The sequence below is a fragment of the Lactuca sativa genome, chromosome 7, assembly GCF_002870075.4.
Source record: "Lactuca sativa cultivar Salinas chromosome 7, Lsat_Salinas_v11, whole genome shotgun sequence".
In the NCBI taxonomy this organism is placed as follows: domain Eukaryota; kingdom Viridiplantae; phylum Streptophyta; class Magnoliopsida; order Asterales; family Asteraceae; genus Lactuca; species Lactuca sativa.
The window spans coordinates 77,974,123-77,998,451 of record NC_056629.2 but is presented as its reverse complement, the minus strand read 5'-3'; the positions used below and the strand labels follow the sequence as shown (position 1 = coordinate 77,998,451).

Sequence of the window (24,329 nt, the reverse complement as noted above, 5' to 3'; positions counted from 1 at the left end):
AGGCTATTGTGTAAACTCTTATGTTGCCATTCTCTGAGCGTATTATCTTCTTTGTCTCTTGCTTGATTCATGGTTAGTTTGATTTCATAATTTGAATTAGATGATTCGTTGTTCTCAGATTTAAGTAAGGGTGTTGGTGAGTATTTTCTGATTATGTTGTGGGAAGGTGAGGATAGGGTGATTTGGGAAAGGAGGAAACTGTTACTTCTGGCTCGTTCCGTAAGGGACTAACTTGTGAAATTGTTCTCTCTGAAGGTAGAAAAGATTTGGATGTGGAAAAACTTTGTAACTTTTACTTTTGAAGTGCTTATTTTTTTAGTTTTATCTGACTTATCTATTTCTGGATCGATCCTTAGTGGGGTAACTGTATGTGAAGATCTTGGCGTAAAACGATTAGTGTTTACCGTGTCCCCGAAAATGGCTCCAATTTGTTAGGAGCATTTCGTAACAACTAAATAAGTAAATAATATTAATAAAAATACTGCTCAAATTCACTAGGGGATAGTACAGGAAAGCAGTGTCAAATCCACAGGCACGCATCCTAAGATCAATAACATTCTTGCATAACGCATCCACTAGTCTGAAAGAAATTAAAATTGGGGGATTTTATGATTAAACTAATTCAAACGAAAAATTATTAGAGTACACACTATTATAATATTGGTGTAAAATTCAGAAGGTAAATGCAATTTCAGTTTCATGCTGATTCTCCTAATCATACAAATAACTTTCAAAACGATTGTTTGAATTGTCTACTGTTTAAACTATTACTGAAAATCATTAATAATCTCTAACAGTTTTCTTTTACAAAAAAGTTTAACCAAAACAAGCTCTTTCAATTAACCCTTACTTTTTCCTGAATTAACTAAGCAAACTCTTAAGTAAGTAAGAAAAGTAGCATTAGGCATAGTGTGAAATTACCAGTAAAGTCCAATATTTCTCACAATCTCGGAAGCATAAGAATTTGTATGACCAATTTGTATTAGAATTAATCCTAAACATGAACCAATATAATATTTGTTTCTTTTACTGACTAATAAAGAATGTTATAGATCTAGAAAATCAAATAACTGGAATGATTTAATAATAGTTAAAGTGGCCAACAGAAACTGAATCCAAATCAAACGTTCAATTAAGCATAAAATTGATCAAACTAAACAGTAAACACAATAAAATTTGTGCCTAATTTTAATTAGCATGAAAAGTCGAGTCTTTTGCGAAACTAAAATCTACGGTTTTTACCTAGACATGACTAAAAATGAATTACAAAACATGTGAAACGTCCCAAAAATAAGACCCAAAAATTTCATTATTAAAATTTATAAAACTAGTATTCCAAAACATTGTCATACAAATCCAGATAAACAAATGTATCAATCATCATGACATATTAGAGTAAATCATAATCATGCGGAACGTGGTGGTGTGTGCCCTTTGGAACAGAGAGTACCTGAAACATAAACTAAAAATTATAAGCACAAATCTTAGTGAGTTCCCCAAAATACCACACACCATACATAATAAACATGTAATGGGCCCCGCCCAACATCGAGCCCCACACGGTATACAGATTGGGCCCTGCCCAGCATACACATAACATATATCAAATAAACGCATACATATACAATAATCACAAAACTACATAGCATACAAATGGTCATAGGGCCCCAACCGGCATCAGGCCCTGCCCGGTAAGCATATAAGTATATAACATATGTAAGAGTCTTGAAGGCACCTAGCACCTTAACATAGCAAAACCATGGGCTGGCATTGGTTCCTTTCACCTGATAAACACAGTGAGGAAACTCACCTCGCACTACTAAATCACACAGATAAATCCATAGCTGTTGGTCCGACAAATCAAATAACACCTAATTAACAATTGGATTCCAAACTATAACTATCAATCCATACTTAGGGTAAAATCACCATCTTATCCCTTACCTAGTTTGGTCCAAGGCTCAGCCAAACCTACAATCTAAAAGTCCCAAAATAAACCAACTAACCTTCCAAGGCCCAAACATGCCACCATTTTCCAAATTGGTCCCAAACCCTTACATGGGCCTTACCCCGAGGCTTACCGATTTCTCCTAGTCCACACACTTACTTTCAGATGAAAAACAAGAAGCTAAACATCTAAGACCAATAGAATGGAACAACTCAAAGCCCAAGATGTGAAGCCCATCAGCCTGAGTACGTGGGGCGTACTCAACTGTACACTAAGCGTACGTTCTGAATCTCTTGTATGCGGCGCGTACAGACTTGTACGCTCAGTGTACTCACCCATTCAGCCAAAACTCACTTTTAACCCTTAATCCATTAAGACATTGCTCCAAAATGTATATATGGCTTCCTTGAGCTGGATTATCATGTAAAGTTGCTATGTTTACATTCATGCATGTCTAAATGAAGCTCTTAAGCTTAAAAAGGACTTAATGGGTGACTTAATGCATGCATGAGACCCAATACCCCATAAATTTGGCGCCTTTCTGCTCAAGGAACTCCTAATAAGCTCAGATCTAAAAGAATAAGTCCTTCAAACGTGTTAACTCATCCACCAACCCAAAAAAGGACCAAAAGCATAACAAATCAAGCCATAAATAGATCTAAGTATTTAGAAGCTAAGGATGAACTTGATACCTACAAAGTCTTGTAAAAAGGGTGATGATTCTGGATCTATAGACTCCTCACCAAGCAAAGCACCTTCAATCTTCTTTACTTCCTTCACAGAGGGCAAAATAACCACCAAAATCTTCTCAAGAGCTCAAGAACACAACAAACAAGGCTTAAGGGTCGATTTAGGGGTTTAGGAGGTTTGGGTTGGTAAAGAGGCCAACCTATGGACTTAAAGTCTTTAAATACGGTACAACACCATAAAATTAGGGTTTCATATCCTCCTCGTATGCTAAGTGTAACCCTCGTACACTCAATGTGCGAGGCCTTACAATCCCATACGCATCTGCTTAGCATGCTAAGCGTACCATGTGGTACGCCCTGAGTACTACTCCAAGGACTAAAATGTAACATTTAAATAATAAAGGGCAATAGTGAAACCTACCAAGATCTAATTGTTACAATTCCCCCCCCCCCCCACTTAAATCAGACTTCGTTCTTGAACTCTGCTGCCTCGAACAACTCTGAACAATGCACTCTCATCTCATATTCAAGCTCCCATGTCCACTCTGAACCCTTCCAGTATTGTCATTGCACCTTCACTAGCTCGACAACCTTGTTCCTCAAGGTTTTCGTCTTCCGATTCAAAATCGTCACTGGTCTCTCCATATAATTCAGGCGGTTGTCCACCTGAATATCCTCCAATGGTACCACTGCGGAATCATCGCCTAAGAATTTCCCACGGCTGAGAGACATGAAATGTGTTATGAATCTAACTGAGCTCATCCGGAAGATGCAACCCATAAGCAACCCGACCCACCCAATCCAATACCCTGAAGGGACCAATATACCTGGGGCCCAACTTGCTCCAGTTCCTGAACCGGATGACACATTTCCATGGTGACACCTTCAGCAAACCATACCTCCCACCTGGAACTGTAAATATTGACCGGCGCCTATGTTGGGTCAAAATATGGTTTATACTTTGCTTTTCTAGGCAATTATATTCTTATGTAATATTTTATGAGCTTTCAGTCTAGTTTATGGTCAGGTGGGGTTTACGGCCGTAAACCCATTTACGGCCCATGTTCTCCGACCCATGTTCCACTTGTATATATATATATATATAGGTGTTAGGGTCAGGAGTAGAGATTGATGAACGAGAGAAGAGAGAAACTAGAGAGCATTTTGTGTGTGTGAATCTTTTGTATATGGAACTTTAATTCTAATCAATTCATATAGAGATTCATATTATTCTTCTTCTCCTTCTCTTCTATTTGATCTGACATCATCCATTTGATTGGGATTCCGCACCATCAAACGGATCTGATTGATACACAGGCATTTTAGGGACTTACAATTAGTATCAGAGCTTGGTTGTATCAGTCAATTTTGTCAAATTTGGAGCATTATTTGATCCTATTTTCGAAATATTCTTGCGTTTTTGGATAGATTTCTGAAAAATAAGGGGGGTCTGTTCTTCGTGTTTTTCATAAAAAAGGGTTTTTGATCAAGGTTTGGAGCTTCAAAGTCGAAAAATCGTTGTTTTTTGTCGTAATTAGCGAGGAGTTTGCGGCCGGCGGCTAGGGTTTCGGAGTTCACGGCCGGAGTTTGCGGCCGGAAACTGTTCCCGGTCGCCGGAGGATTGCGGCCGGAGCTTGCAACCTCGGCTCAGAATGCAGCTCGGATCGTGGCTAGGGAAGCCGGCTAAGAAGCAGCTAGCATCAACGCCTTAATAAAAAAATCGGAAAGGAATTGAGGGTGCCCGGGATCGAACCCGGGACCTCTAGATTATCAACAAGGCGTCTTACTAGTTGAACCAGCTTGGATCTTGTTTCTTACCTTCGCAATTTAATTCAAAAGGAGTCATGTTCGGTTCCTAATTTCACAATTTTTACACTTTTTACCCCAAAATTAAATTTCTTTTATTTTTAAATTCCTTTTTCATTAAAAAATAAATAAATAAAATAAATAAATAATAATAAAAAATTGTTTTTAGTTTTTGACTTTTAAAAATTGACTTTGACTTTCAAGTTTGACCTTTGACTTTAAACTTTGACTTTTTCGTTTAACTTTTAAATTTTCAAATTTAGCTTTTCGGTTTGACTTTTAAGTTTGACTTTTCAAGTTTGACTTTTGAGTTTGACTTTTTTTTAAAACTTGACTTTTGAGTTTTACTTTTTTTTTAAATTTGACTTTTAAGGTTGATTTTTTAGGTTTATAATCAAAGGGCATTTTTAAATTTTAGTTTGACTTTTAAGTTTGATTTTGGCTTCTAGTTGTGCTTTTTAATTGATTTTAAGGTCTACGAGGGAGTTGAAACATGAAAGAGAGTCGTCAGGATATGTTAAGACAAAATTTCAACATTTTCGATTATATCCCTGGAGAAACCCTCGAAACTCAGTTGCAGCGATTTACTACACTTACTACCGAGATGAATATAGCTGGGATCTTTTTGTCTAAGTTTAAGATAAACAAAAATCTACTGAATTCACTTCCGAAATCGTGGGATATGAACGTGGCAATCATCAAGAAGACAAAAGATCTCAATCATCTTAGTCTTGCTCATGTAATTGTAGAACTTGATGCTTTGAAGTGTAGAAAAACAATGAGTTCTGAAAACATTGTGGTCACTGAAGTTACATGTACTCCAGCTTGTGAAATTACGATTAAATTTCTTTGGGAACAAATTGATTTATTAAAAAGAGAAGTTGAGGACCTGAGATATGAAGGATATCAACTCAGAAAAGGACAAAAACCCCTGAAGGCTGAATTAGAAGCAAAAACCAAGGACTTTAGGAAGCTTCAGGAAGAGTATAGCAACAAGTGTGAAAATTATGACTATATTAAGAGACAACTTGCTGCTGTAATTGAAGAACTTGACTCTTTGAAAATTAAGTGTGGAAAAACAGACATTAGTTTCAAAAATTATACTGCATCAAGTCAGACAGTCGAGTCATTATTTGAAACCCAATTAAAATTCAAAGACAATCAAAACAAGGGTCTAGGGTATGATAGTGTTCCTCCACCTTTCTATCATAACTACACATCCATCCCTATGACTTAGGAAGAAATTAACAGGGAGGCACATCTTCGATATGGCAAACCAGCTGGGTTTGTGTCAGGAGGTATTCAGGTAGAAAATACTAATGTTTCTACTTCATGTGCAGGTAAAGTAGCAGAAGATGAGAACAAGGAGAGCACTACTGAACAAACCAATGACTCTTTGAACTCAGAATCTGTTACTTCGAATTCTGTTACTCCTAACAAACCTGTTGTTGAGAAATACATGCCTCCAATTCTAGCGCAACAGAGTGCCTGTTGCAATTGTGCATGTGGGAACAACAAGAGACAAGGCAAGGATACGCTACCAGGGGTAGGAAGAAATAACTTTACAGTGAAGAAAAAGAAATGCTTTCACTATGGAACACCTGGACACATTGCCAGAAATTTTCCTAATCGCGCATACGTTCCCTACTACGCACAAGGATGGAAGAACGCGCCAAGAGGGAGATTTTTCAAAAGAAACCCCTCAAGGTCACGTTCAGATAACGCCGACTGGAATGCCATGAAGGCCAAGAATTCAACTCCCAAGGCCAAGCATTCAAATCCCAAGGGCAAGAAGGAAATGTCAGCCAACAAGCCTAATCCAAGAGATGATCCAGTAAAACAAAGACCGGTTAGGTCAAAGTCATCTCAACGGATGACATCAAGATCAAAAGCAAGCATTGAGCCACCCATCAGATCGAAAAAGAAATGGGTTAAACCCAACTACAAATGGGTTCCGAAGGCTCAATCTCCCAAATCTTCTAACAATTCTAATATTTCTATATCTTCTGTTTGTGATAAACATGACATGTCATGGGAGAAAGTACCTTGCATTGATGACAAAGGTCGACCCAGTTTCAAAATGGACTGGGTTCCAAAGACCAACTGATCCCGCTCTATGCTGGAGCAGCTATGGAGGCATATCATCAGACTTCGGTTTGTTGGTAGTGGCTGCTCCTGACATATGATTGGAGACATCTCTCAACTGTACAACATTCAGACATTTGTTGAGAGTATGTGTCCTTTTGGAGGAAAGGAAGAAAGGAAGAGATCACAAATGGGGTTAGTGCTTAATGATATGAAGAATTTTCGGATCTGTTCTGAGATTATGCTTGCTGTTCTCAGACCTTCTGAATGCAGATTCAATCGGTGAATTACGGTTTGCATTTTCTTCTCTATACTACGGAGTTTTTCTTAAGCTAATTCGCTTTAAAGACTAATTTTTTGTTTTAGGATAGTTTAAATTTGCGCATTTACTTTCGTTTCTCTCCTATGCACAAATTTAGGGGGAAGAAATAAAAACAAAACAAAAATTAGAAAAAAATTAATTTAAAAAAATCCAAAAACATTAGAAAATCAGAAAATAAAAAATATGGTGTTAATGGAATGTGCTTGCAAGAGATGTTTTGGGAAATGAAATTAGCAAGTGATAACGGGCAATCTGAATCGGCGTAACGTACCTAAGTTGAATCGTCTACGCTCTGTGCTCGATGCGCTGGTAGGCACGAAAGATTTTAAATGGACTTGACTAGGGAAAGTTGAACCTAATGAATTTCAGGACTTGACAAAGTTTGACCTACTTAGATCCGGTTAACCTGACTTCATGACGCTCGGATAGGTTGAGCAGGGAGATATACATGGGAATCTACCGGTCACATTAAATAACCCGTATCTAGAACTGTGGATTCACTTTTCCTCGATGTGCGGATTCTGTCCTTAATTCCGGTTGGATGAGGCGACTGGTAAATTCCGGTAAATTAGGTCTGCAGAAATTTTTTTTCTTTCTTTCTGTCTGTTAGTCATATGTTGTCTCCTTTGCGTGACTTCCGATCCAACCTGGTACACAACATATGCAACTCTATTTCTCTGTATGTTATATATATGAAATTCCTCTTATCTGTTAGCCATATGTTGTCTCCTTTGCGTGACTTCCAATCCGACCTGTTACACAACATATGCAACCTTCTACTTCTCAATCCCTCTGAAACAATAAGTAATAGAATGTTGAATCTATCCTCTCTCTGAATGATTGTCTGCTCACCCGGTGTAAGGAGTACTCTGGAAGTTCTTGATGGCTGGGGCATATCAGGAAGCAGGAAACACATTCTAGTACACTTAAAATTGAACACATATAGATTGTCTGTAGATCTCGCTGCTCGATTTAGGTGGACAACAATATCCCTGGTTGTAGTCAGTTAAATGGTCTTAAGAAAAATTTATTGAAGGATTAGGGTCAATCATGATAATAAAGTTACAATTAGATATATGCATGTATCATATCATTGGTAAATTGTCCAAATCTTGTCACAAATGTTTTGTGTTTAAGTGGACCACAATACTGGCGATCGATCAGACGAAGATGTGAAGATAAGGGTACCGACAAGTGGAATAAGGTTGTCCAACAACTTTGATCCCAAATCACTCTTAAAGTTAGCTATTATTTTTGTTTTTGTTAAGTTTATTCATAGTGTTCTTCTAATTTAAATATTAGGGGAGAATTAAAATTAAAAACCAAAAAAAACAAAAAAAACAAAAATCAAAAATCAAAAAAATCAAAATAAAAAATAGTGTTATTTCTGTTTTACTTTTTGTTCTAAGTTTTGTTTTAGTTTTGTTTTGTCTTGAAAAGTGATTTCAGGTAAAGATGAAATTCATGGAGTTTGTGTCGAAGATTTCTAAGCCAAAGGCTTCGTCCGTGCGCATCGAAGAATTCTCATTCGAAGGAGCAAGAAATGAAGATTATTCTTTCAAATTCAATCTTTCAACCCCAGAAGCAAGGTGAAGCTGAAATTGAAGATTATGTGACAGATTGCATTGAAGGCTCCTCAATCAGTCTGTTGCTATCTATGAACCTGCTGAAGTGATCCCGAAGATTTGTTCTCTCTGATGTTCTCTCTAAAGATTCTCAAGCTGAAAGCGCCATCTTTCAAGAATCAGTACGTCAAGCCTCCTCACCCAATGTGCGTTCAATGCCAAATTCTGAAGAAAACCTCAAGTACTCAAGATGAAGTCATTCATTGAAGATTCATATGTTCATCCTGATGTTGTGAAGAAATCGAAGGTTAAAGCTGAAGTCAAGCTCGCATTGAAGATTGACAAGAAGTGCGGAATCCCAATCATCCATTTGATTGGGATTCCGCACCATCAAACGGATCTGATTGATACGCAGGCATTTTAGGGACTTACAGCCTATCGGTATAACACTTCTGCCGACTCGAAGCTGTCTGGAGCATGCTCCTAACCTGATAAATTAGCTCAGTGGTCTTGAGTACCACTTCGGTACTCCCCATAACCCATTGACCGACCTCGCCCCAACAAATCAGGGTCCTACACTTCCTCCCGTTGAGCACCTCGAAATGACATAGATCAATGTTGGCGTGATAATTGTTGTTATACAAAAATTCTGATAATGGAAGATACGTATCCCAACTCCCACTGAAATCCAGAACACACGTTTGCATCATATCCTTAATGGCCCGAATAGACTGTTCACTCTGACCATGAGTCTGTAGATGGAAAGATGTGTTGAAATGGAGACAAGTACCCAACTCATCATGGAACCTCTTCCAGAACCTGGACATAAACTGGACATCTCTGTAAGAAACCACCGATAGCGGCACCCCAAGGTGTGCCAAAACCTCCCTGATGTAAATCTTGGCCAAATTTTTTTGCATAAATACTCTCCTGAATCGGGATAAAATGGGTGCTCTTGGTCAAATGATCCACGATGACTCAAATTGAATCTACACTACGCGCAGTCATGGGTAGTTTTGTGATAAAATCCATGGTAATATCACCTTATTTTCAAACGGGAATCTCCAATAGCTTCATCTTGTGGTGAGGTCGCTGGTGCTCAGCCTTTACTTTTCTACAAGTCAAGCACCGCTCCAAATACCATTCCACATCCCTGGGATGGATGGAGATCCTCAAATTATATTTCTCGGGATCCATATACATCTTCTTCGCCTCAGGATGGATGGAGAACCTCGAATTGTGTGCTTCCTCCATCAGAATCTGGTGTACACCACCCCAATACAGAACCCAAACTCGTTGATGAAGACTCAACGATCCATAACTATCATAATCGAAAGAAGCCACATGAACCACAATGTGCTCACTCTTTCGGTGCTCTTCGTTCATAGTCTCGACCTGTGCCTCACGAATCTGCTCCAACAACAGAGTAATCACGGTCATCCTCAAACTTATGTCTATGATCGGAGCCATAACCTCCTTGCGGCTAAGAGCATCAACCACTACATTGTCTTTCCTCGGGTGGTAAAGCATCTCACAATCATAATTCTTCATCACATCCAACCATCGACGCTACCTCATGTTCAAATTTGGCTGATCCATCAAATACTCCAGGATCTTGTGATCCGTGTAAATAGTACAACGGACCCCTTAGTTGTAATGCTGCAAAATCTTCAGGGAAAAAACCATGGCCCACAACTCCAAATCATGTGTTGGATAATTTGCCTCATGAGGGTTCAACGGCCTCAAAGTGTAACTGATCACGCGACCCCTCTACATTAACACTACCCCTAATCGTGTAATTGAAACATCACAGTAGAGCTTGAAATCGTCAACGCCCTCTGGTAGGGTTCGAATCGGCGCCTCACACATCCATTGTCTCGAAGTCTCAAAAGATGTCTGTTGCTCAGGTCCCCAATGAAATGTAACTGTCTTCTTAGTCAATCGAGTCAAAGGAACAGCTATCTTGGAGAAATCATGGATGAATCTTCGATAATAACCCACCAAACCAAGAAAACTTTGAATCTCAGATGGAGACCTCAGAACCTCCCAGTACATCACAACCTCTAACTTAGCCGAATCGACCAGAATACCCTTCTGGTTGACAAGGTGCCCTAGAAACTACACCTCACACAACCATAACTCACACTTCGACAACTTTGTGAAAGGTCTCTCCATCCTCAAAGTCTCCATCACTTTCCTCAAGTACTCCTCGTGTTGTTCCCGAGTCTTGGAAAAACCAAGATATCATCGATGAAAACAATCACAGACCAATCCAGCATCGGTCTGCACACGAGGTTCATAAGATCCATGAATGCCGCTGGAGCATTGATGAGCCCAAAAGGAATCACCACGAACTCGTAATGACCATAACGAGTCCAGAAGGTTGTCTTCTGCACATCCTCATCCTTTACCCGCATTTGATGATAACCCGATCGCAAATCAATCTTGGAGAACCAAGATTCACCTTGAAGCTGGTCAAAAATATCATCAATCCTCAAGTGTGGATAACTGTTCTACATTGTTACCTTATTCAGCTCCCGGTAGTTGATCCACATACGATGTGACCTATCCTTCTTCTTCACGAACAAGATCAGCACTCCCTAAGGTGAACTGCTCGCTCGAATAAATCCTTTGTCTAACAGCTCTTGTAGCTGTATATAAAACTCCTGCATCTCAGGAGGATCCAACCGATATGATGCTTTGGCTATCGGAGCCACACTCGAAACTAGATGAATCCTGAACTCAACCTGCCTCTACGAAGGCACCCCGAGCAAATCTTGTGGAAACACATTAGGGTAGTCCCACACAATCGGCACATCATCCATGGTCGCCTTACCCTTATCCCAGGTATCCATGACAAAGGCGATATAACCAGAACAACCCTGCTGGAAATAGCGTCTGGCCCTCGCTGCTGAACAGGAAATCGACCCATGTTGAGATCTCACCCCATGTACCATTAACTCTTCCCCACTCGAGGTCTGAACCCCTACTTGTTAGAACAATGTTCTATTAGGATCGTATGATTCTAAGCAAAATATAAATAAGAACGTAATGAAGAACACAAGAATTGCACTGAATATGTCGAATGATTAATGCAAAGATACCCCAGAAGAGCTCGATAAAGAACTTCAATCTGTAGAGGTATTATAGGGTTACAAGAAACAACGTAATCGACTATCTTCTTATACGCATACATGCATGCATATATTTATAGTACAACCCTAACAACTTATCTAGATAAAAGGAAACTATTCTAGATAACTACGGATCGACAAGCCAATCCAAGTACAAAACCAAGAGGCCCAAGACGCAACACTAAAATACTTAACAATCTCCCCCTTTGCGTCCTTGGAGCAGAAACTTTATCCCCTTTTCACTACAAAGGACTTTTTCATGGTTTCAAATATCCTCGGTATAATGGCTAGAATATGATGTCTAAACGTTATGTACCACCAAAGCATATCTGTGAAGTTCTTTTTATCCGCTGCTGAGTTCTCCTTGCATCGATGAATGATATTGATTATATGCTCCAGACAGTCTGTTGAAAACAGATGCTTGTCAACCAATGCAAACAGAAACTTGAGTCTCTCACCCTTCGTGAACATGACAGTCAAATTTGTTGAATCAATCTGCCCTAACTTCATCTGATTCACATCATCGGGCTTAGACGTTGGCTTGACAGACGGTTTCTTGTTCATCACCTTTGCTATCTCCTGATCCATAGTGACAAGCTCATGGACATAGGAGGCCAACATTCTTTTTAGATGTTTTAGAATCGGCTCATACTCCCTTTGATTTGAGAGCAGAATGTTGTATAGCAGAATCCAATCATGTGGATTAAGGTTGGGAAGATCTGCCAGAGAAATAAAGTACTCCGTATTTGCTGTACCACGGTTGATCTTGAAGTTTACATTCACAAACCTCCCAGCAGGTGACAGTTTCAGTACCTTGACTTTTGTAATTTTCTGCGCACTCCAAGTCAAGTACTGTGGTTGACCATTCTTCAAATAAAAATCTACTAACTCTCTGTCAACCTTCGGATTCGGATGAGGAACCTCAGCAGTTACATCGAAACAATGAAAGGTAAATGCTTTTCTTGTGATTGGCATGTCGAACTGCGAGTCCTATGAATTATCACAATCAAATGAAGCAATCGGTTCCAACCAGTACATAGCAGGAACTCAATCACCTGATTGATGAGTGTATCTCTGTCCCATTCTGGAAACAGCGTCTTCTTGCATTGCAAGACATCCTCCTCTTCCTTATTCTTTGCCTCTTGTGCCACCTTCACCGTTTCATTAAGCTCTTTGTCCCTCTTATTTCTTTTAAGGGCTTCAGCGATAGTCTCTTCAGTATCACTATCACTATCAACTTGAACTTGCTTTCCAGAAACCGAAGCTAAATTATCCTTCAGTTCTAGTTTATCTTTCAGATCTGCACTCTCTTCTGCCCCTTGTTTCGGAAGAAAGACCTTCTCCGAGACACCCTTCATCTCACTGAGAATTGTAATTGCAGGAATGATTTTGGATTGACGATGCTTCCAGATGGTTAAGGTCAATAAGGGATCATGAGGTTCAAGAAGAGTAGTCAAGATATTCTTCACATCACCAGCACAACTTTGATAAACTGCCCTTTGAGTCTTTAACAGAGAGATCTCTTTTTCTGCCTGATCCAGTTGAACTTTTTGGAGATCAATTGTGGCTTGGTGTTTTATCAGGTCCTCCTTCAACGTACTTTCTGCAGAAAGAGAAGCAAAACGAGAATCCAGAGATTGGAGAAAAGATGTGGAGTCTGTTTTGAGATCAGTACGAAGGGCTTCAAATTTTGTGGTTTCATCTTGAAGAGTTTTAGAGAAGGAGTCCATCGAAGCTTGATATTTTGCCGCATTTGTGTCAGTATGAGCTTTCAGAGAATCAAGGAAAAGCTGAGTTGTGTGAACAACCTCAGTAACCTCCTTTGTGGCCTTGGAACAAGAAGCGGTTGACTTATCAACTGTTGCTGTGGATTTCTCAATAGCATCAGTGTATTGCTGAATGGCAGTCTCCAAGAATGCTTTTAAAACAACACTGCCATAAGCTTTGCTATCAGCAAGCAGTCGATCCAACTTTTCATTAATGTCCTGTATATGTTGACTGGTGACAGGAGCATCAGGATCATTATCTGTTGGAATTCTATAAGGACTGTAATACAGCGACTCATAGTCCTCATCATCTCCACCAAGAGTAGCACCAGAGGTAGAGGATGGGGTTGGGGATGTTGGTATGTTGATAACAGGAGTATCAATCACAGTAGTAGCCCCTGTATCAGATACATTGACTTCCACTAGGATTTTGGGAATGGTGATAGTGATGGATTCGGTTGTGAGAGGAGTTAAGAGAGGTATAGTTGAGACAGGAACAGAGGTAATGATGGTTGAAGGGGGTAGTGAAGTTGGTTCGGTGAGAATGGGTGGTATATCAGTGGGAGCAGAAAGTGGAGCTTTCTGTTTTAGTGATGTAGGTGGAGTGGGAATTTTAGTAGTTTTGGGAGGGGCTGGTGGAGTTGGGATTTTGGTACCTTTAGGAGATGTAGGTGGGGTTGGAGATCTTCGAGGTGTTTGCGCTCTGGTTAAAACCTGAGGATTCTCGGCTTCTGCGTCTTGATCTTCAACCGTATCAGATCCAGGAGAAAAGTTCCCCTTGGGTCTGTTAGCCATCTTCTTTATCTTCTTCGGTTTTGATTGAGAAGAATCCCCTTCAGCAGACTTACGCTTTGAAGATTTTGGCTTACCCTCCTTAGTTTCTTCTTTCTCTTTCTTTATAACCCGTTTGCCTCTGTTAGCAGGCTGATCCAAGGCATCCAGTGTAGCTTGTTGTTCTTCAGACAGGACCCTTGGACCAAGAGGAGAGTGTTTACGGTATTCGGCCATCACATTGCTTTGTGCCGAAACACACCTGTACATGGATTCCGGAATCAATCCATAGTGATGAAACTTACTTGGATCGGATATGATGATCTTCTTTGTATGGAATGAGGCAATAGAGGCAAGAAGAACATCCTTCATGACAGGTATCTCCAAAGAATCCATGGCCTTCTTTGTAATCAGGGTCCAGAAACGACCACAAGAGATCTCTAAATGACAGGTCGTTGTGTTTAAACTCTGCACTACTTGGGAACAGATTATAGTGCCATAATCTAGGTTGATCCCGTTGTATAAACCATAAAGAATGGTAAGAAAGCCTTTGCTTGTTGTGTCTGAACCACCATATGTTTCTGCCAAACCCTTGATTAGCAATGTCAGCAACCCATTCCATTGCGATGGTAAACACGATTTCTTGACCTTTGCAATCGATGTAAGCACATCTGTGTATCCCATCTCATACATCATCGTGAATAGTTGTGTTGTCGTGACGAAGTCATCGAGATGATCGAAGAATCAACTGCAAGCCCCAAAATGGAACAAAACTTCGCCTTAGAGATCGAGGATTTCTTGTCATGAATGGTGAAGTAGATGCGATCTTTATTCTTGTCATAAGTCGCCGATGAGTAGACTTGAGATAGCAGCGACATTGGAACCGCTTCAACCTGGGTTAGGGCCAACAACAGGGGGGAATACTTTAGACATTCCACAACATGCAGCATATATGAGTCATATAGGAATGGTGTCATTTCGATAATCATGTTTTGGTTGGGTTTGATTGCAAGCAAGGAAGATGTTGCAGTTTGATCATGTGCAGAAGATGAAGTCGCCATTGACAAACGAAGAAGAAGATGAACAGTGTGAACGTGGAGGAGGAGGTAATTCGTGATTGTTAAATGACAAATGAAACGATCTCCCCTATTTATACTGTTGCATGGAGAGAGAAAAACGTGATGATGAGGTTGCTAAAGTGTCGCTTTAAAAAGCGTGATTTGACAGTTTGGTAATCCCAGGAAAACGTCAGCACGCGTGGGTTTTGAAATGGAGCAAATGTACGTGCTGAAATCTTATCTTCAAATCGTTTGAAATTCCATATATCCCCTTGTTTGGTCACAACCGATAACCAAAACTTATACCAAACAGCAATAAGAATGTTGGAAAATATTAATTTTCGTGCATAAGAGTGTGAAAGATAAAGAAATAAAGCAAGTGTGTATTGGACGTGAGTGATGTCTTTTTAGAAGACAGAAAGCAGAGGATTCCGGGCAAGAATCACTTCCTTCAAAGTCAAGAGAGACTTGAAGTGCTTGTGTGGTTTCCCGAAAAATACGATCATCTGTTTGTTAATAAACATTGAAAGGCTTCTTTTGATCATAGGTATTGGGTGGCTGTCCTCCAACCGAACATCGAGTTTTAACATAAAACTGAGTGTTTGGTAGAGGTACCTGTGAGACTGATGTGATCTATTGAACAGGTAGGTGAGATTTATTATTATGTTAATGACTTATAGGAAGCAGAAATCTCAAAAAAATTAACTGGACCTCTTTGGGAAGAAATGTCTTGGCTGTAGACAATTTCATAAAAGATCACGCAAAATAAAAAGAGATTTCCTTAGGTAACCAGTAAATGCTTGAGTATATCACTCGCCGTCAATTCGTTTTTGGTGTCGGATTTTGGGTTTCACTTAGAACGTGGTAATCGTATCCAAGATCATAAACACAGATGTTGTGTAACCATAAACCTCAGTGGTAATGACCGAGAGTCTCAAGGGTTACGTTAGTGAACCGAAGGTGGATGGAGAATATGAGAAGGTGGTTTAGGAACCGAATGTACCTTCTGCTAGATAAGCGTGACAGAGCAGAGAAACTCTTATCTCATATGAGAAGAGTAAAGTAGATCTAGACCGAGAGAGGTAAAATAGCCTGATTTGGAAGAAACGATGGGTATCGATCGAATCATTAAGGCTTACTCAACATCATAGAGACTTAAGACAACATACAACAGCATGCTTCTAGGGACACTTAACTAGGTTGTGTGAAAGTGGAAACATACCTGCTTTAGAGCTATCGATGATGATTATACTTGTGTTTACCTATTAATGACAGACACCAAACAAAACAAACAAGCAATTGAAACAAATAAAAAAGATAAAATATTTTTGGATTTTTGAAATTTTTCTGAAAAAGAATAAAAACAGAAAGATAAAATATTTTTGGATTTTTAAAATTTTTCTGAAAAAGAATAAAAACAGAAAGATAAAATATTTTTGGATTTTTGAAATTTTTCTAAAAAAGAATAAAAACAGAAAGACTTACAAAATATACAATCAAAACCTTATCTTATTAATGAGAGAAGCAAAAGAGACCGATCATGCAATTTCCTCTGTTCCGGAGAATTACGGAGCCGAAATAGACAAAGCGATCTATCCATGTCGGTTCCCAAAAAAATCTAGAGCAGAGATAGACCGAGCGGTCTGTCTATTTCGGTTGTCTTAATTTTAAGGAGAGATTTGAGGATTCGGTACCGACTCTCCTTCCATCATACCCAAACCTTGTAAGATTTTATTGAAAGTTGTTTCTGGTAAGGCTTTAGTAAAGATGTATGTCAGTTGATCAGCAGAACGAACAAAATGTACTTCTACGTTCCCTTCTTCTACATGATCCTTGATGAAATGATACCTGAGTGCAATGTGCTTGGTTTTCGAATGTTGCACTGGATTATGACAAATCCGGATTGCACTTTCAGAGTCATAATAGAGAGGGATCTTTTTCATACTCAGCCCATAATCTCTTAACTGACTTTGAATCCAAACAACCTGAGAGGTACATGATGCGGCAGCAGTGTATTCTGCTTCTGCTGTGGATAAAGAAACACAGGTTTGTTTCTTTGATTGCCAACTGACAAGTTTTCCGTCAAGGAATTGACATCCTCTGGTAGTGCTTTTCCTGTCCAGTCCACATCCTCCAAGATCAGCATCTGAAAAGGCTTGTATGAAGAATCCAGATCTTGCAGGATACCAGAGACCGAGAGATGAAATCTTCTTTAGATATTGAAAAATATTCTTCACAGAAAGCATGTGAGGTTCTCTTGGATTAGCTTGAAACCTGGCACAATAACAAACAGAAAACATGATATCTGGTCTACTAGCTGTTAGATACATAAGGGATCCTATCATTTGTCGATAAAGAGTTATGTACACAGCCGGTTTCTCCAGGGATGGAGTTAGCTTGGTGCTGAATGCCATAGGAACCTTTACTTTTGAATCTCCCTTCATTCCAAATTTAGTCAGCAGATTTTTGGTGTATGCTTCCTGGTTTATAAAGATACCTTCTGGTCCCTGTCTAATATTCAAACCGAGGAAAAAGTTAATTGTACCCATTGTGCTCATTTCAAATTTAGTCTCCATCAACGTTCTGAATTCAGCGGTTAAGCTAGGATTCGTGGAACCGAAGATGATATCATCGACATAAATCTGAACAATCATCAAATGTTCGCCTTCCTTCTTTTGAAAGAAGGTTGGGTCAACCGAACCTTGTTTAAACTTTGACATTTTTAGAAAGCGAGTAAGCGTTTCATACTAGGCTCTTGGTGCTTGCTTTAGCCCATAGACAGCTTTATCCAGCACATAGCAATGATCCGGGTACTTTTCATTCAAAAAACCAGGTGGTTGCTCAACATAGATAGTTTCTTCTAATTCTCCATTCAAGAATGCACATTTGACATCCATTTGGAAAACTTCGAAGTTCTTGTGAGCGGCGTATGCTAGAAAAATTCGAACAGACTCTAACCTTGCTACAGGAGCAAAAGTTTCTTCATAATCAATCCCTTCTTCTTGACAATAGCCTTTTACAACCAACCGAGCCTTGTTACGAATGACATTCCCTTCTTTGTCCAGCTTATTCCTAAACACCTATTTCAAGCCGACAACAGAGGCATCTTTCGGTGGAGGAATCAATCTCCAAACTCTGTTTCGTTCGAATTCATTGAGCTCATCCTGCATTGCTTGAACCCAATCAGAATGATCAAGTGCAGCATTTACGGTTTTCGGCTCTATTTTGGAGATAAACGAATTATACATACAAAATTCCACTTTAGAGAATAATGCTGTTTGTTTCGCCTTCAGCTGAGATCTAGTAAGAACACTTTATGAGGATTCACCAATAATTTGCTCTTTGGGATGGTCTTTTGTCCATTTTGTTAGCGGAGGATAGAGTGGATCATATTCTGGATTTAGTTCTGCTTCAACTTCAACTTCAACATCTGACTGATCCCTTTCACCTTCTTCAGTAGAACTGTCACTTGTTTTCTCCTTCTCCCCCTCGACTGGCGAAGTGAAGTCTTTGTTTTCAGCAGAATCGGCAGAGGGTATCTCCCCCTCGATTGGAGTATCACATGTTGATTTTGGTTCATTTGTTTGAGTATTAGTTGAACTAGTAGATATTGGGGAGGAATTGGGATTCTCCCCCTCAACAGGAACTTCAGATGGTTTGAAAGTGGTAGAGTTCTCCCCCTGGAATGTTGAATCGGTGTGTAAGGTATTGGGTGATGGTTTAGGAGTGAGTGTTTCGTTTTCCATTGATTTGGCAGCTTCGTCTATGACTTTCTTCATATTATCTACTCTGTTGTCTGCTGCTGTTGCCTCCAAATGTATTGCCTTTTCTGGTTCATCAAATAACCGAATGTATTCATCAAACAGGTTGGATATCGGAACCGAGACCTGTCTAGATTCCGGAAAGATGTCTCCTGAAGCATCTTCTGTTCTCTGAACTTTCTTCATGTAATTGTCATCAAAGGTGACATAATAAGTTTCTTCTATTCTTTTAGAACGCTTGTTCAACACTCGGTATGCTTTTGATGACAGAGAGTAACCCAGAAAGATCCTTTCATCGGCTTTAACATCAAACTTATTTCGGTTTTCTTTAGAATTAAAGATAAAGCATCTGGAACCAAAAATGTGGAAAAACTTGACGTTTGGTTTTCGATTGTTTAAGATCTCATAAGGAGTTATCGAGAATCTCTTGTTGAGCAGGGACCGATTCTGAGTATAACAGGCAGCAGCAATAGCATCAGCCCAAAAGTATAGAGGTAGAGAGGCATAACTGAGCATGGTTCTTGCTGCTTCACACAATGATCAGTTTCGTCTTTCAACAATCCCATTTTGTTGTGGTGTATAAGGGGCCGAAAAATTGTGTGTTATCCCCTTATCAGCTAGAAAGTCTTCGAAATCCTTGTTTTTGAATTCCAACCCATTGTCACTTCTGATGTTTCTCACTGTCTTCTTTAATTGAACTTCCACTTGCTTGATGAACGTCTTCAGCTTGGGAGTTGCATCTGATTTCTGTTTAAGAAAGAAAACCCACGTGAAGCGTGAAAAATCATCTATAATAACCAGAGTATACTTACTTCCACCGATACTCTCTATAGCAAAAGGTCCACACAAGTCGATATGTAACAACTCAAGTGCTTCCACTATCTTAGTATTAATGCGTGTAGGGTGACTTTTTCTGCTCTGCTTGCCCATCTCACATGCTGCACACAAATGCTCCTTTTGAAACTTGAGAAGAGGAAGACCTCGAACATGATCACCAATCACTAATTTGTTGATATCTTTGAAGTTCAGGTGAGATAGACGTCGATGCCAAAGCCAACTTTCATCAGTGTTTGCCTTTGATAACAAACAGATAGCTGGTGTTCCCCGAATAGGATTAAGATTCAGAGGATACATTTCTCCTTTTCGTGCGGATTTCAGCAGAACTTTCTTGGTTTGTTTTTCTATTATCTCATATCCTTCATCATCAAATGATACCTTCAGGCCTGTGCCCACAACTAATTGTGATACACTGATGAGGTTGTGCTGCAATCCTTCTACATAAGCCACCTTTCTGATGGAGAAGTCTCCATTAGTTATCATCCCATATCCTTTGATTGTTCCATAGGAATTGTTGTCAAACATCACCGATCCACCATCCTTTAGAGACCTAAATTCCCTTAATTCCTTCTTTCTCCCTGTCATGTGACGCGAGCAGCCACTGTCTATATACCATTCGTTGTCAAACTGCTCGTCACTGATTACCTGCAAATTTAAGCAGATTTAGGAACCCAAAGTTTCTTGGGACCTGGTGAGTTTTTCATAGAGAAGGGAATAACAATAGAAGCATCAACTAAATAAGTTCTTTTAACAAGAGTCGTTTGATCCTTTCTTTTGATGGTAAACACCTTGATTTTTGTTTTATCTTCTTTAAATCTTAATGTATCTTTTGGGGTTTCTTTAGATGGTTTAGTGTTTTTCATTGGATTCCTAGGTTTAGGGGAGGATCTTTTATTTTCATTTTCAGAGTCTGATAACAACTTTCCTTTTCCTTTGATGTCCTTTAAGGAATTTGTTTCATCTTGGGATCTGGAGGATCCATGTCTAGAATTGGGACCGAAACTAGTTTTAGGACCGAATCTGGATCGAGAGCTAAATTTGGGTTTAGGACCAAACTTGGGTCGTGGACCGAAACTGGGTTGATGACCGAAACTGGGTTGAGAACCGAACTTGGGTTGAGAACCGAACTCGGGTTGAGAACCGAGACTTGACTTTCGGTTTTTGGATTTGGAATAAAAGGAATTTGGACTAAAATTTTCCTTTGACTTTTCCTTTCCTTTATCCATGGATTCTTTCCTAGAAGGCTCATAATTAGGATTTTGAGAATTCAAATGCCTTTTCCGTTCATTCAGATTCGAGGCATATCTTTGATTTCTGAGTCTTTTCTGTTCAGCTAGCTCCTTCTGTGATTTGTGAACATTGAAGCTGGCTTGTGGTTTCTCCTTCTGGGTTGTGGTTGTTTTATCCTCCATTTTGGTTTTGGTACTTTCCTTAGTTTGAACTTCTGGTGCATCCTGTCTCTTGAGTGGACCTTTCGGTTCTTTCCTCTCGATTGGAACATCAGGTTCAACTAACGGTTCTTCAGGAACATCTTTAGTTCCGCTTGTGCTGGGAATATCGAAACTGAAAGGTTTATTGATGGGTTCGGGTATGTATCGTCCTTTGACACTCCATGTGGTTTTGTCAGACAATCCCGCGGTTTCATCTGCATTATCAATGGGAGCAGAATAGAAATAGTCTTCACATCCCTCAGCGTTATCCTCGTCAACTATTATCTTTAACTCTGCTGTTTGTCTTTGAGTGACTCCGGTCATAGCATAAACTTGATTTGGCACGGTTTGTACCTTTTGATATACCAAGGCTTTTTCTTTGAGTTTTAGTTTTTGTTCCTTTGACAGACGAGCAAACTCAACCGAATTTTATGAAATAAGAGGTTTTTCGCTCTGGGTTTCATTTTTAACAAACTTAGAACAATCAACAATGTCCTCTACTGAGATTTCACTCATTTCACTCTCCGCATCAAATTCAGATGAATTATCTAAGTTTATTTTATTATCTTTAACAACTTTGGCATTTGACTCGTCGAATGTTCGTATAGTTTCGGTTTTAATCTTTAACCTGTCATTTTCATCTAAGATATCTTTTAACATACTTTTATGTTCCTTAGAATCGATGAAAGTTTCTATCTTATCTAAACCTAGCCTATATGACATGGATGTTTCTTCATAGGATACTTCTGATTCACACTCTGCTATAACCTTATCTTCCTTAAATTCAAGGAAGGGCAAAATCATTTTATGTATTTTCTTTCCAATTTCACAATTTAGATGTAATTGAGCAATATTAGTATAAAGACGCTTAGCAATTAAACAGAAAAAAATTCTTTGTTTTAACAATTTCAAATTGTCTCTTTGCAAATAAATACTCTCATCCTTAGCCCTAACTAACTCTGCTTCCTTTTGCTCAATCCAGATCCTCCTCTCCTCACTTTTTGAAGACACCCTGCCGAGTTGGTCAGTTAGGTTAGAGTTTGCTAAGCGGGTTTGCATGAGGCTACTACTTAGGTTGGAAAATTTAGAGTTTAGTTCATTTAATTCTTCTAGATATTCATTTTTGGGAATTTTAAGAGATTCAAGGATAGAATGTACCTTTTTGATCAATCGATCGCAGTCGTTGATCTTCTCACTTACCGGCTTGGCTGCAAAACACTTGTTTTCTGTCAGGTTCGGTTCTGTGTCTGCACTTTCGGTTGATGGACTATTAGTGACGATAAAGCATTTTCCACCTGAACCTTCATTCTTTGCCACAAGCGCCTTTCCATGAGTGGGTCTTCTAACCTCTTCGTCTTCAGAGTCTGTTGACCAGACTTCTATTCCACCGAACTCATCTTCCCCTGCATTTTCTTGTACAATTAGTGCATTCATTGAGCTGTTGGAAGCCTTTTTCTTCTTGACTTCTTCTAATTTAAGCATGTAATACACTTCATCATCTTCACCCTCTCTCTTTTCAGCCATCTTTCTTAGCATGCAATCTTTGGCAAAGTGGTTCTTGTCGTGACAATAGTTGCCGTCGTATCCAGAGTCTTCGGCAAGCTTGTTTTCCTTTTTCTCTTCCACCTTTTGAGAAGAGACTTTCGGTTCATCTTTTGTTTTCTCAGAACTATAACTTCCCTGCCAATTTCGGTTCTTATTGGTGGGGAATTTTCTTCTTGCGAATTTCTTTGGATTTGTTATCATTAAAGCATACTCCTCACTTGTAAGTTCACATTCTGACATGTCTGAATCTTCTTCTTCCTCAACAATGCTTTTTCCTTTAGAGACAAGAGCCAGCGATCCCATGCCAGAGACCACTTTCACCTCCTTAGTTACAACACTTTCATGTGACTTTAGTATCCCAACTAGTTTCGCCAGTGAGTAGGATTTGAACTGTTCATGCGCCTTCACTGTGGAAAGCACAGCCATCCATTCTGGTCTGAGCCCGTTCATGAATGTAACTTTCTGCTCGATCAGCTTCCTCTCAATTCCATGCTTGATCATCTTACTTAAAAGATGATTGAACCGATCAAAGGTCTGAATGAGCTTCTCTTCAGGTTTCTGTTCAAAAACTCCAAATTCTGACAGCAACAAAGTTTGAATGGAGTGTTCCAGATCTTCATCAGTTGAGTAAAGTTCCTTCAACCTATCCCAGATCTCTTTAGCAGTTGTGCATGAGCCTACAAGCCGAAAAGTGTCAGATTGTAAGGCGAATCTTATCATTCGCATGGCCTTAACATTACACAGGATCTTGTCCTTCTCATCTTGTGGCATCTTCTGAACGTCTGTCACCAACTTGTTGTAATCATTCTGAGTCTTAACGATCATGTTTGTTTCTGAATGCACAAACGGTCCAAGAATGATAGCTTCCCAGATGAGATAGACATTATCTTCAGATCCAACCATGTAATCTTCAAAGTGATGAGCCCACACTTCGTAGTCTTGAGTGTAGAGTATGGGAAGTCTAGTTGTAGATCCGATGCTGTTTGAGATGTTAATTGGGTTTGTATGCGTATCGTCGTGAGACATGGTGTGCTGCTAGAATCTTACCTGTAAACTTGAGATTAGGTTTTTATCAAAAACTGAGTAGTCGTCGTTAAAAAGACGACGGCTTCGATAAAAGCGGAAACCCTAAAGATTTGAGAATACAGAAGTAAAGTGTATTGAACACACAATCTTCTGCTCTGATACCAATTGTTAGAACAATGTTCTATCAGGATCGTATGATTCTAAGCAAAATATAAATAAGAACGTAATGAAGAACACAAGAATTGCACTGAATATGTCGAATGCTTAATGCAAAGATACCCCAGAAGAGCTCGATAAAGAACTTCAATCTGTAGAGGTATTATAGGGTTACAAGAAACAACGTAATCGACTATCTTCTTATACGCATACATGCATGCATATATTTATAGTAAAACCCTAACAACTTATCTAGATAAAAGGAAACTATTCTAGATAACTACGGATGGACAAGCCCAATCCGATTACAAAACCAAGAGGCCCAAGACGCAACACTAAAATACTTAACACTACTAATTGTTGCTCACAATCGATAACTAACCCATTAGGGCTCAAGCAATCCATGCTCATGATAACGTTGTTCCCACAC

At 39.3% G+C, this 24,329-nt stretch overlaps 3 protein-coding genes across 3 annotated transcripts; all 3 read right to left on the bottom strand.

Moving 5' to 3' along the window:
* Positions 1-9,465: 9,465 nt before the first annotated feature.
* LOC111879542 (uncharacterized) lies at positions 9,466-9,966 on the bottom strand. The gene has a single exon (XM_023876008.1). The coding sequence runs from the start codon at positions 9,964-9,966 to the stop codon at positions 9,466-9,468; it is 501 nt and encodes a 166-aa protein (XP_023731776.1).
* A 2,512-nt stretch (positions 9,967-12,478) lies between these two features.
* Positions 12,479-14,782, bottom strand: LOC128127277 (uncharacterized). The gene has a single exon (XM_052765725.1). The coding sequence runs from the start codon at positions 14,780-14,782 to the stop codon at positions 12,479-12,481; it is 2,304 nt and encodes a 767-aa protein (XP_052621685.1).
* A 3,676-nt stretch (positions 14,783-18,458) lies between these two features.
* On the bottom strand, positions 18,459-21,496 carry LOC128127276 (uncharacterized). The gene is made up of 2 exons (XM_052765724.1): positions 20,414-21,496; positions 18,459-19,085 (listed from the first exon to the last, which is right to left on the bottom strand). Exons 1-2 carry the CDS (start codon positions 21,494-21,496, stop codon positions 18,459-18,461), a joined length of 1,710 nt encoding a protein of 569 aa, XP_052621684.1.
* Between the last annotated feature and the right edge of the window lie 2,833 nt (positions 21,497-24,329).

What these genes read in the sequence shown, in the direction of transcription:
- LOC128127277 (XM_052765725.1), bottom strand. Translation starts at nt 14,782, where the DNA reads ATGATGTATGAGATGGGATACACAGATGTGCTTACATCGATTGCAAAG.
- LOC128127276 (XM_052765724.1), bottom strand. Translation starts at nt 21,496, where the DNA reads ATGACCGGAGTCACTCAAAGACAAACAGCAGAGTTAAAGATAATAGTT. An exon ending in CAGGTCCCAAGAAACTTTGG is followed by an intron (nt 19,086 to 20,413) that starts GTTCCTAAATCT and finishes AATTACATGAAG; the next exon opens with AAAGTTCAGAGAACAGAAGA.
- LOC111879542 (XM_023876008.1), bottom strand. Translation starts at nt 9,966, where the DNA reads ATGAAGAATTATGATTGTGAGATGCTTTACCACCCGAGGAAAGACAAT.